Source organism: Euprymna scolopes, chromosome 14 (genome assembly GCF_053919585.1).
Source record: "Euprymna scolopes isolate OS-2025 chromosome 14, ASM5391958v1, whole genome shotgun sequence".
Taxonomy (NCBI): domain Eukaryota; kingdom Metazoa; phylum Mollusca; class Cephalopoda; order Sepiida; family Sepiolidae; genus Euprymna; species Euprymna scolopes.
In genome coordinates, this window is record NC_136495.1 from 51,232,647 (window position 1) to 51,245,762 (window position 13,116).

The 13,116-nt window shown below is 32.5% G+C and overlaps 1 protein-coding gene across 2 annotated transcripts in view; it reads right to left on the minus strand.

Annotated features, from left to right (window-relative positions):
- The window catches only part of LOC145292997 (serine/threonine-protein kinase SMG1-like), a 245,574-nt gene that overhangs the window by 73,819 nt on the left and 158,639 nt on the right, over positions 1 to 13,116 (minus strand). For both annotated transcript variants that reach the window (XM_080139251.1, XM_080139250.1), the window contains exons 47-50: positions 11,804 to 11,904; positions 10,723 to 10,876; positions 9,844 to 9,963; positions 4,118 to 4,395 (exon numbers count right to left, since the gene is read on the minus strand). In XM_080139251.1, coding sequence (XP_079995377.1) covers positions 4,118 to 4,395; positions 9,844 to 9,963; positions 10,723 to 10,876; positions 11,804 to 11,904 — 653 coding nt within the window. The remainder of the gene's footprint in view (positions 1 to 4,117; positions 4,396 to 9,843; positions 9,964 to 10,722; positions 10,877 to 11,803; positions 11,905 to 13,116) is intronic.

Genomic DNA, 13,116 nt, shown 5'->3' on the forward strand with positions numbered 1-13,116 from the left:
TTTTTGATTAATATGAGAAATTGGATTTTTCATGCACTTCAAAGACAAGATAAAGTGTGGCAATGTTTTACTTGTAAATAAAGAGGAGAGGTGTGTGAGAAGGAGTGGGCAAGAGAATGTAAGGATTAAAAGAGAGATGGCAATTGTTTTTGTTTTTTTTATTGCAATTGTCAAAAATCTTAACTAATGTTCCGAAATGTGTAATTGTCAAATCATGTTCAATTCTCCCAATTTTTAAATTTCCTTGATAATAGCAATACACATGAAAAAATTGAAATGGCTTAACATATTTCAATAATGACATACATAGAAAGAGCTTGATAAGCTAAGAAAGAATCTTTTTAAAAATTTTTAAATCCGATTAAAATTAAGGAAGTTATGACCATTTTTGTGCCTTGCACGTTTGGATATTTTTCTCTCTTTAAGACCATATGCGTTTTGTCACATTTTTTACACTACCCTTTGAGTAAAAATGCTATATCTTTATTAAAACACAAGATTAAGCAATGAAATTTGCTATGTAAGTGTATTTCTGTGCAAGGAACCAGGATATGCTACTGAAAATCTCCAGAAATTAATGGTTTCCAAATAATCTGCAGTAAATACACATAAATATGCTGCAATTCCTTAAAAATGCCATGTATCCATTAAAAGAAAATAAGTTAGAGAACGCAAAACTAAATTGTAAGGCATTTTATGCACAAATAACTGAAATCTAAATCTATGACTGTTTAAAAATGAATATATGCAATATTTTTTGGTATTAATGTTGATTAATACCTTCCGTTACCCCCTCCCCATGTGACTACCTCTCTAAAATATGTGATTCTACCTTTATAGACAATTACATGAGACCACTTTGAAAAACTTTAATAAAAGATAAACAAAAATTATTTTGGAATTTAATGTAAAATGATTTCCCATCTTAAACGATTCCAGCGTTTTAGGACAGTTAACCCATTTTTTTTCTATAGTAGATAAATCCTGGGAGTTTTTTTTGTTTTTTTTTTCTAAAAGGCGATTATGTGTGGTTTGAAGAGGGTCTTTGTGCAATTATGAGAAGGTGGGTAGATTGCCACTCTGACTTTGGGTTAATGATAGGGCTAAGAGAAATTATGTTTGAACATCCTGAAAACTTAATAGAAACAAAGCAAAAACAATTTTAGAATTTAGAGTGGGGGTTGATTTTGCATAAGTTTAATGTAAAGTAATTTACCATTTTGAGACCATTCTAGCGTTTTAGGACAGTTGACCAATTTATTTTTTATGGGAGATTAATCATGTGCATCTTTCTTTAAGGAAAAGTCCTCTTTTTGATGCTTATATGTAGCTTACCAAGAAATTTTGTTTAGTGAGGAGCTCTGCCATTCGGACTTAGTGTTATATTTAGGGCTAAGGTTTTAGGAGGAGGCTTGCTACTCATACCTAGGGTTAGATGTAAGAGTAAGCGAGTTTTGTTTTTGTTTTTTTGTTAAGAGAGTGTTTGACATCTATTGCAAAACTTTACAAGAATTACAACAGTCAAAAATAAATGTTATTTAAAACAAGTGACGTCACTAACAGAAAACGTGACCTTTGGAAAAGTATGATGTATTTTTGTCCTACCTATTTAAATGAAAAAAAAAAAAAAAAAGTACTTCTACGGTTTATTGCCAAGAATGGAGAAGCCATTTTTTTCGGGCACCTGTCATTAGAATCAGGAAGAAATCAGTATTTTAAACTATGGCCAAAGTAGGAAATAAACAAAAAATATTAAACTAAATATTAATTACTTCCAAAAAGAACTATGAAAAAAAAAAGTAAATAAAGACAGTGAAAGAACATATATCCATAATTGTTTAATTAGAAATGTTTCGATTTAATTAATAAAAACATGAAAGCTTTTCATGAAACGTATATATACTTTTTTATTATTAAAAACAGAAAACGAAAATGACATGTGAGACCATTTGAAAACCAAAAATTTATTGCATAAAAATGTATGCAAATATAATTGTAAGACATTTATTGAAAAGTCTTTAAGAAAATATAATTTTAATAAAACACTTTTGCAATTTTTTTGTTATTTATTTCCTACTTCGCTCATAGTTTAAAATACTGATTTCTCCTTCTGATTTTAACGACAAGTGCCCCCAAAAAATGTCATCTCCATTTTTGGCAATAAACTATAGAAGTAACAGAAAACTTTTTGCCAAAGTTTAAAAATTATTCACAAATTTTGAATGAATTTGATTTTTAATAACATTTAATGTCTTTTTCTACTGTTTTTGTTCCTAAACTGAGCACCTCTAACAAATATTTAAATATCGCTTTTGCATTTTTTTTTTTTTTTTTTTTTTTTTTATAATCGGGTAGATTAGTTTCCATTCAATAATAATCTGCTGAAAACATAAGATGAAAATTAAAAAAAATATGAAGGGTTGTACCGCTCACGCATGTGAACCAAACAAAAAAAAAAAAAAAATCATATTTCACACCTTCTGTTATTCAAAATGAAACAATATTTTTTAAAATTTGACTACTATCAAAATTTTTTAAATATTCATGTAGTTGATAACAAAATAGCTCTAACTAAACATGTAAGAATTTTTTTTTATAACCAGAATTTCAGTTTAAAAAAAAAATCCATCTGAAATAAAAATCAACAACAAAAAAAAAACATGTTTACACCATGCTATTGTTGCTGCTGCTGATGATGATGATGCTATTACTAATACTACATCAGTCTACATTCAAACTAAAAACGATTTTTTTCCCCCCGATATCATGTTTTTAAATTGCTACGTACAAGACAAAACAATATACTATTATTCTTTCAACGGATAACCGTAGTAAAAAGATTGTTTTATTTAAAAGTGAGTGTCCGAAGAAAATTTTTTTCTAAATTTTCCAAACTCATCATGTTAAAATCTTTTTTTTTTTAACATAACAAAAAAAAAAAACAAGTGGTCAAATATATTTCGGACACCCAAAACTATTAAAATTAACATCCCTTTTGGCTAGTTTCCAAATTTCATAAAAAAAATTCTAACTAGAAACACGGTACAGACATTTACAAATCAGGTGGAGTCATTACAAAATCTTACCGAAAATGCTGTTTTACTATGTTAACATTTTTATCACTTTATTTGCTTAAAACTTTTTAAAAAATATGTACATTTTTATTTATTTTCCAAACAAAATGGTGGCATTTTGAAAACTTAAAGCACTTTGGTTTGTAAAATATAACTATTTTAGCAGAAGCCCCTTGAAATCTGTGATTATCCAAAGCGTTTTATCGTCCATGTGTATTGCTACTTGATAATGGTTCCTGAAAAAATTGAAAGTATTTGGACAATCTGAATTTTTGAACATCTTTATTTAAATAAAGTTAAGCATGTTTATATAACTGTATGTACAGGATTCACTCCTAAACTAATTAACTGATTCTTATAAATTTGGAAACAAAACTGCTAGGGGTAAGGTTGGATAATGTGGCTAATATTCAATAAAATGCAAATTCAGATACATCCAATTTTTGTGAAATTTTAACAATAAGACATTAGACATTAATTAATAAATATTTCCAAAATTTCAGTTTCTTTAGAATATTTAAAGTATTTCTGAGAGACATATGTGCACAAGTTCTGATTTAAAAAGTCAAATACATCAGATTTGCATTAAATATGATTCATTTTACAATTAAGTTCCCTGAATTTCAATTTTTGAAAACTCTTTAAGCTCGAGCCATAAATTTTAACCATTTTCTAAAATCAAAAGCATGTAATGGATTTTGATCAACATTGGAATAAGGATTCTAGGCATAAGGTTTTATAGCATTATTTGAAAAAGATATAATTTTTGACAAAATATCTACTCTTAAAACGTCAAACCATTGGGATAATAAGTAGATTTTACCCATAGAATGAATGTGGTATTTTGGCAACTAAAACTAATTTTAAAGAACAGATCAAGATAATTTTGGCTTTGTGCAGAGTGAACTTTTTGGTAACATTGTAAAAATAAATATACTCTTCTTATATATAAACATATAAAAGAGGAGCTGATTAGTTAAAAGCGATTTGTTTATTTTCAACAACCTCAAAGCAAAAATTCAAAATTTCATATGGGAACTTACTTATTCTTTTGCCAAGAAGCCTTCATCTCCGCTACACGGATTGCAAACATACTGATTGTAATGTCCCTTTCCATGTCTCTCTTGCTCTGGCGTCCTTCATTTAAGTTGGTCAGTGCTGTTGGTCCACCTCCATAAAATGCACCTGTATAGCCACCTTCATTACCAGTTGTCCAATCGACTAAAGGATCATACACAAATGCCTCAAGAAGGGTCAGCAGAGTTTCACGACCTTTACGCATCGTTTTAATTACATGTTCACTGGCTGTGCGGAATGTACCCTGCAAGAAAAGGCCACAAATAATTTTAACAAAAGTAAAAAAATTTTTTAATATTTTGAAGTTCAAATTTTTTTTTTCAAATTTTACTAGAAAAAAAAATATATAAAATATCGGTCACCTGCTGGTTCACCAATTGAGTTCAGGTTAACTTATTTGAATCATGAAAAATTTTACAAAGTCAATGAAATAAAATTCAAAAGCCAAAATTAGATGCCTTCTGCTTGTTATATGCAACCATTTCTTTCTCTTTCTTCTATGTACTAACCAATATCACTACCACTGGTGATATTTTCTTTCATTTAGAATAGATAGTTCCAATTTTTCTCTTTTCTTTATAGTGGACCTCTGTTTTACTTTCAGTGGCCTTATAACTTTTGCTTCCTTATTTTGTCCTTTAGTCCTCATATTCTGAGAAACAAGAAGAATTGATTTTTTTTTTAATCAGAATCTATCCATCTAACATTTATCATTAACTAGCTTGTGACTTTGAAATAGGTACTTTTTTAAGCTTCTTAAATCAAATGGCTTTATGCCTTGTCTCGAGTGATTTCCATAAAAAAATTTGACTTGATAAAAAGAGAAAGAGAACATCACAAAATAGTAATAGATTCTGCATGAAATAAGAACAAAGGTTCAACCAATATACAATGAGAGAAGTTGAGAGCAAAAGAAACTTAAGCGATGCGTTACTTGTTGAGTAAATTGCAAACAGATGGCTAACTAGAATTATTAAAATTCTTTTAAACTTAATCGCAAAAGTAAATGTTTTAGCATGTATTTTGTGATCAAAAATATATATATATATAGAAAAGCTTTATGGAAACAAATGTTGATTAACTTAGCTTGAGATAGATATTAGTATTTTACCATTTTGAAAAAAAAAAAAAAAGTGTGCTAATATTGTGTATGGCAAAATCAGGTTCAGTCATCAAAAGGGCAACAAAATAAAAAATCAGATGCCCAAATTCTAAGTTTCTGATCGCTGAATTGAGAAATCTTTTCTTTTTTTTTTTTTTTTTTTACAAGGTGGTCACCACTTATCAAGGCCCGGTAGCCACTCAGGGATAAGGGCTATTGTAAGTACAGTACGTTAGTATGGATATTTAAAGTGTCTACTTAAGGGGGAGGTTCATCAGGAATTTGTTTACGTTGGACTTGAAGACATCCAAGTTGTAGTCAGGAGGGAAGCAGGCAGACGGAACAGAGTTCCACAGGCGTGCACTTTTAAGAAAGAAGCTTTGTTCATGGAATCTACGTTTTGATTTAGGCATAGATAAAGAGTGGGGAAAGTTTTTGACAGTGGATTCAGCTAGATGGGTGTTTTTTGTAAAAGATTGGCGAGGGGGACCAGAGATTGGAGTTCAGGCGAGCACCTGCCATGGAAATAACGATAAAACAAAGATAGGCTGGCAACGTTTCTTCTGTGGGAGAGAGGTTGCAGGGAAGAGAAAAGGGCATCCCCCACTAAGCCACGAAGTCTATTTTGTACTCTCTGTCAAGGCAGGATAGGCTGTTTTTAGCAGCTCCTGCCCAGATATAGCAGCAGTATTCCATCTTTGGACGTACTTGGCTTTTATATAGATAGAGAATTGCATCAGTAGGGAGATATCTTCTGGAGCAGTAGAAGGATCCCACCATCTTTCCAACGACCTTGGCAACAGACTTGATGTATGTGTTCCATTTCAGATCAGGAGTGAAGGTCAAGCCCAGGAGCTTGTCAAAACATGGGGCTTCTCCTAGATGAGAGCCATCCATTTCAATTGATGCCAGATGGAGATCAGAGCGTTGATGATGTAAAGATAGGAGTTTGATTTTAGATGCATTAAAAGGTAACCAGCCACGTCTTCCCCCACTGAACCAATCGTTCGAGATCAGAGGAGAGAGAATCAGAGAGAGCTTTGTCATTTACAGCCTTTGATGTGTTGCTGTAGATGGTTGTGTCATCAGCATAGATGTCAACGAATGATTTAAGTATGTGTTTAGGGAGATCATTGATGTAGATCAGGAAGAGAGTTGGACCCATGATGGACCCTTGAGGGACTCCAGCATTAATACTGCAGGCCTCTGATTTTTGTCCATCAACCACTACTCTTATGAGCCTATCAGAGAGAAATGATTTAATGATAGAGAGAATATTTCCAGTTATACCGTAGCTGGATATCTTGTGAAGTAGGCCTTTATGCCATACCTTGTCGAAGGCCTTTGATATGTCAAGAGCAATTGCCCTAAAAAGGAAGCCTTTCTCAAGAGATTCACTAATCCTATGAGATATAATCGTTAGCACATCTGCGGTAGATCTTGCAGAGCGGAAACCATATTGCATGTCACTAAGAATGTTATTTCTGCTGAGGTGGTTGGCTATTTCTCTATTTAATATGGATTCCAGCAACTTACTCATAACACACAGGAGACTTATTTGTCTGTACTGAGAGGGAGATGACTTATCACCTGAGTTCTTAAATACAGGGCATACTGATGAGGTTTTCCAGTGTGTTGGAAAGCACTTCTTAAGGCAATGTTTAAACAGTTTCATAAGTATGGGAGCAAGTTCTGGTTGAAGCTTTTTTAACACTATAATTGGGATGCCGTCAGGGCCAGTAGCTTTACTGGAATCAAGGTTCTTGATTAGCTTGGCGACCTCATGCACAGATATCTGTATGTTACCTAGCGTGTTTTGTGTTATAGGAGGAAATATGGGGAGTTAATGGCCTTCGTCACATAGGGTAGAATTAGCTGCAAAGTTCTTGGCAAATAGTTTGGCCTTGTCTGAAGCTGAGATGACCTCTGGTCCATTGATAATGATTGGGATAGAACGCACACTTCTGTTCAGGATCCTATTTGTTATTTGCGAAAACTGGTGGGACCCAAGCCGCTGATCAGCTAGTTTGGATTTAACAGACTGGGCATATAGCTCTCTTACATTTTTTATTACTCTTTTACAGTGGTTGCTGGCGTTCCTGAAAGCAGCTTTAGTCTCAGTGCATCTATTACGTTGGTACTTATGGAAAAAGTGATTTCTGTGCGTGATGGCAGCAGCACATTCTGGGGAGAACCATGGCTGGCTGGTAGGTTTTTGTTGGAATTTTTTAGATGGTACGAATCGGTCTATGCCTACAATTAACCATTCGGTCAGGTCTGATACTATAGAGGACACATCCTTTTTAAACATTGAATGCAGAGGTAGATCAGATATAAATGTATGGAAGCTATCCCAGTCACCCATGGAGTATCGGTATACAGTATGGTGGAGGAGTATGTCTGGGGACTTATACAATTGCCAGCTGAGTAGAAATTACAAAGACTATCAGTAATGAATATTATCTCCTTCACAATATAGGATACTGAACCAACCAACAACAGTAATGGGGCAATCAAAAGCTGCTATGGCCAAATGGAGTTACAAAACCAATCCAACCATCCGCAAATGTGAAAAGGAGGATAATACAATGTAGAACTGTCTTTTCTGCCCTTGTCTGCCTAACCAATGCTGCGTGAAAGATCTTTCAAAATTCAATAATTATGCAAAAAACTGAGTGAAAAATTAGAGAAACTCTCAGTTTAGCAACCCAACATGTTGATATGGTCAGAAGGGAGAGCCAAGTGTCCAAACAAAAAAATAGTTATATAATGACATTTATTGGATTTAGTATAAACCACTCAGCTGTCTGACCAATTAAGCTTAATAAACTGGAATAGAAGTCTAGAATGCTAGTTTATAAGAAACTTGAGACATTCTATTATGTTTGGATAGGCAAATCTATTCTGAGTTTTGATTGGCTGCTAGTAAGAATTCTTTGTCTGTAGAAATGGTTTGGGAACATGTGCGAACCACGCATGTCCAGGCCACGTGGGTCGATCACGTTTTTGGACACACGTATGACGTCATGGCAGAAATGAATTCTTAATATAGGAGCTAGAGTCGAAGAGAGAGATGGAGTCCAGATTGAATCAGAGGAGGGTCCCCCTTTAGAAGCAAAGAGGAAAGTTTTAAACATGTAGAAACAACTTTGAATTCCTGGATGTGATCATCATTTTGACCGGTCAAATGGAATAAAAGAACATCTCATATTTTTGTAACTGCCGCCTTCGTGTCGCCTTTCTACCAAATTGAAGGTAATGTGAAATCATTTATATGAACATTGTTCCCACTCATCTTTATAATGAACTTTGTGTATTACCCATCTAAGAAATGTGTCCCTCTCTCCATCTAAGAAATGTGTCCCCATCTCCATCTAAGAAATGTGTCCCCCTCTCCATCTAAGTAATGATTGTCCCCTCCGATGTTAAAGAACTGATCAATCTTTCTCCACTCTAATATATGTTAAAAGAAGGAACATCCACAGAACTGTAAAAGGTATGTCTTCTCTCTTCTCTCCCCCTCTGTAATATCTGTACAAATGTATCTTCCCCTCATCAATATGAATGTCACCATCTGTCTCTCTCTCTAATATGGTCTCCTATGCAACATAATCTCAAGTCATAACACACCTACCACAATAATTTGAAGAGGAACAACATTATCACCGGGAATTACCCCCCACCTCCTACTCGCATATTCCCATCCACTCTAATAAAAAGGAACGTATAAAACCTAGGACGTTATTGTCACTAAAAACAATCGTCAATCTATGTCAGGATAATTTCAAGTACTAACACATATACAACCATATTTTGAGGGAGGAATGACGTCATCACCGGAAGGGGTAAAACAAACTAACAAAAATTATAATTGTAGAACTACAATAAATTACTATGCATACAAATTATGTGAGGGAAGTGAATTCAGACAGAGCTCATCTTCATATAAAAAACACAGAGGAAAGCAGTTCTTCAGACAACTCTCCTTACCAAACTGACTATTGCAAAACAAAGAGAACTTAACCAAATTCTTAGCAAGAAGAGCGTTATTAAAACTTACTATTGATTTTGTTAAAAAAAATCAGATAAAACCTATAAAATCATTAAAGTAGTGTCAGAGAAAAGTTTCTTCAATTATTTCTCATATTGTAATTTATGCAACGATATACATATATAACCAACTGTTATATTATGTTGGATTTTCTTTGATACTTGTTTGTATTCAACAACTAACCTGTACCAAAATATTTTTCAATAACTCATTGCCTTCCATAATCTAAAATCACATGAATCACCAACAAGAATAAATGATGAAACCTAGTGGGATATTTGGAAAGGGTCACATTACTAAATATTAACAATTTTAAGTTTTCTAAAGCACAAAGTCAAGTGAATTATTTTGTTTAAAATAATGACAACTACTTTGTCTAAAAAAAAGATAAAGAAAATTAATTTTGAGTATTAGTTCCTGTTTGAAAATATAAAGTTAGATTTAGCAAGATCTAATTTTTAAAAAAATCTAACCACAAACAAAAACAAAAATCAATGCTGCTGAACTTAATATGAGCATCGCAACAGTATTATACATACCTCTACACCTGTCACTCCCAATGCCGTCTCAATGTTCTGTGTCATTCGAAATGGGACTTTCTCAGGAACCCGTAGACCTTTGCCCTTTTCAAAACATACATTGTAGTCAATATGTACAACCTAATGAATAAATAGAAAGTTTCAATTATTAGTAAAAAAAAAAAAAAAAAAAAAAAAAGCATAGATATTACTTGTAATCGAAAAAATCACCTATTTGGTCACTCATTGAACTTAGGTTAGATTGTTTAAATTAGGATGTGGTGATATTTCCTTTTGTTTGTAATAGACTATACCAATTTAGAATTTTATTACCTCTGACTTAATAAACAGTGAAAGTGATAGACAATGTAGAAAATAAGAGGGAGCGGTTCAAACAATATACTGTGAGAGGGTGAAAATGACAAAAACTTAGTAAGAGATAGCTCACTTGTTGAATTAACTACAAATTATGGCCAATCAGAACAGTCAAAATGGAGGGTTTTTCGCAAACATAACTCAATCTGTAAATTGAGGAATATTTTTACATTTATTTTGTGTGATCAAAATATATAGGAAAAAAGCCATAAGAGATATCTTAACTCAGCTTTAGTATATAAATAGAAAATGTAGTTTAAGTTTGTAATGAAGATGAAAATTATTATAATATCTAATTATATCTATGGAAACAAACGATATGCTGTTGGATATAGAAAAACTAAAAAACCTCATTTATGAGGAGTTAGAAAAAAAAAAAACAGATTTGCTGGTCACTGGTGGATGGCTAAAGATGAAATAATCAGCAAAATGTCCTTTTGCAGATACCAAAATAGGGATTTAGTTTGGTGAGGAGACTATGTCAAGCAACTAGCGGAGGGTTCACAAGGGGGGGGGGGGTCTTACCTCTCCAGTCGATAAATCAATCAATACATTGTCAAGATGTCTATCACCCAATCCAATGATGTAACCAATCATTGACATCACGGCAGTCGAGCGAGAATAGGTTTGGGTTTTATGCCACCATTCACTAGGACCTGTACTAGCACACCATAGTTCTCTGAAATATCAAGAAATAATTTTTAAAAATGATATAACAGTATTGATAAAACATTGTTGCACTGATTTTATACATATTTATTATAAAAATAATGTATCTATCCAGCATTGTTCTGCTTTCTTTTAGTTTTTAAAAATTAAGTCATTTTCTTTAAACAAAATTTTATGTTATCGAAGGCATTGAATAACTCAAATGATACAATGCAATAGATAAATAGAAAATGGCCTGTCTGTACTCATACTATTGTATTCTTTGAAGCTAACATTGCCATCGATATGCTAATTAGGATAGTCTGCTGTATAAAGAAAGGTGGTGCCAATATATCCTCTACAACACCAAATTTCTTTTTAAATAGAATTTTGAAAAATTAGAATATTGCTTGGTGATTAAATTATCAATTGCACCAAATTTTTAGAAAACTATAACAAATTATTGTAGAGTTAATATTGTTTTAATTCTGATTCATAAACTCATTGGATGTAATTGTCTTTCAAGAACTTTCAATCTTTTAATTAAATGAGGATTGGCTAAGAATTTTAAAGTTACTTTAAATGACAGATTAAATTTTTCCAAATTTCAAAAGAGTCACAAAGTATTTCTACTTTTCTTGATTAAAAAAAATTGAAACAGTTGATTTTTTGGCAAAGAAATCGGAATGCATTCTGGTGGATTTAATTTCATAATTATTTTTTCAAAATAGGATTTTTAATAATTCATTTCTATCGAGTTTTTTTGTTTTTTTCATGAAATAAATACTTGATTAAATAGTAAATGAAAAACAATTCAATATGTAATTATTAAAGTAATGTAAACCCATGAAATGTAAGCAGTCACATAAGTGTTTGCCCAATTTTATTAATAAAGAGAAACATGCACCTTTGTTATAATAAGTAAATAAAAAAATAAGTACTGAGAAATGAAACTTACTTGGAAAGAAGATCTTTTGGTGTCTCAGACATAAGTTCTTCAAGAACTTTCTTTAATATATTCAATGGCCATTCTTTCCGATTTTCCATGTTGGTAATTCCCTAATAAAAATATATAAACATGTTTCATTAGACTTTTGTAGAATTGCAAGGTGTTTCTAGGAATAACATTCTTTGTAACTACAGTAAATAGGATTTAAGTTTTATATTATACTAGCCTGGGTGCCTGGCGTTGCCCGGGTGTTTGGAGGTGTGTGTTGAAAAAAAAAAAAAAAAAAAAATTGGTAGTAGGCAGACAGGCTCGAACCCATACTGCGAAGGAGGAAAAGAACGTGAAAATAAAAACCTGACGTCTTTGCCGTCGCATCCATAGCCAAACCAGAAGTGGCAAAGATTTAAATTAAGACTAGTCAATCGAAAAGAGGGGATGACTTGAAAATATTGGCAAAAAACGCAACCCCTCTTTGTAGAAAAGTGCCCAGTTGAGGGTGAAGGAATTAATGTTTTTAGCCAATTTTTCGATATTTGTCACCCAAAGAGTCAAGCTTCAAAACGATACCAATCTTGTGAAAATCCATTGCATCTGTCAAAAGTTTTAGGCAGACATACATACATACATTTAAACAGGTGAGATTTATATTATAGATATCTATCTGCATTTCTCTCTCTCTCACTCACTCTCTTACAATTCTTATACATCTCTCTATATATTCATCAACACTTGTGTAATACTCTTGTTCTTCCCATGTCTATAAGTATAACACTTTCTGCTAAATTTTTATCAATGTAAAATGTTGCGATATTGGGTGCAGATATGTAGAAATAGTGTTTAAGGTGAAACTTTCCACAAAAGGTTAAATTAAACAGAGGAGTGGAAAATTCCATTAAAAGTTAAAAGTTTAAAGTGAGATGCAGCGATGAAGAGAGAAAAGTCTGTCTCTTTATTTACATATCGGATACGTAAATCTATTTTAAAGTTTTGTTTTAGTCTTCTCCCCTCCCCCTCTGGAAAACAGGCAATAGGAAGCTTACGTAACATGTAACTATAACACTGTCAAAGAATAAAACATCAAAGAACACGCTCCATCATTGAGTAAAGATGAGTTTGCATTTTTTTCATTATTTTGTTCTTTTATTATAGAGCCAAAAGGAAAGCGAGAGAAACTTCTGTTGTTATATCTTCACTACAACTAGTTGTTGCTAGTCTCTCTCTACTCTATTATTTCCATGGAAGGTGCTCAAGTGAGCTCCAATCTTTATTTCCACCTTGTAAGACATTCACAGCAAGAACTCGTTTTCTACCACAATGAAAAA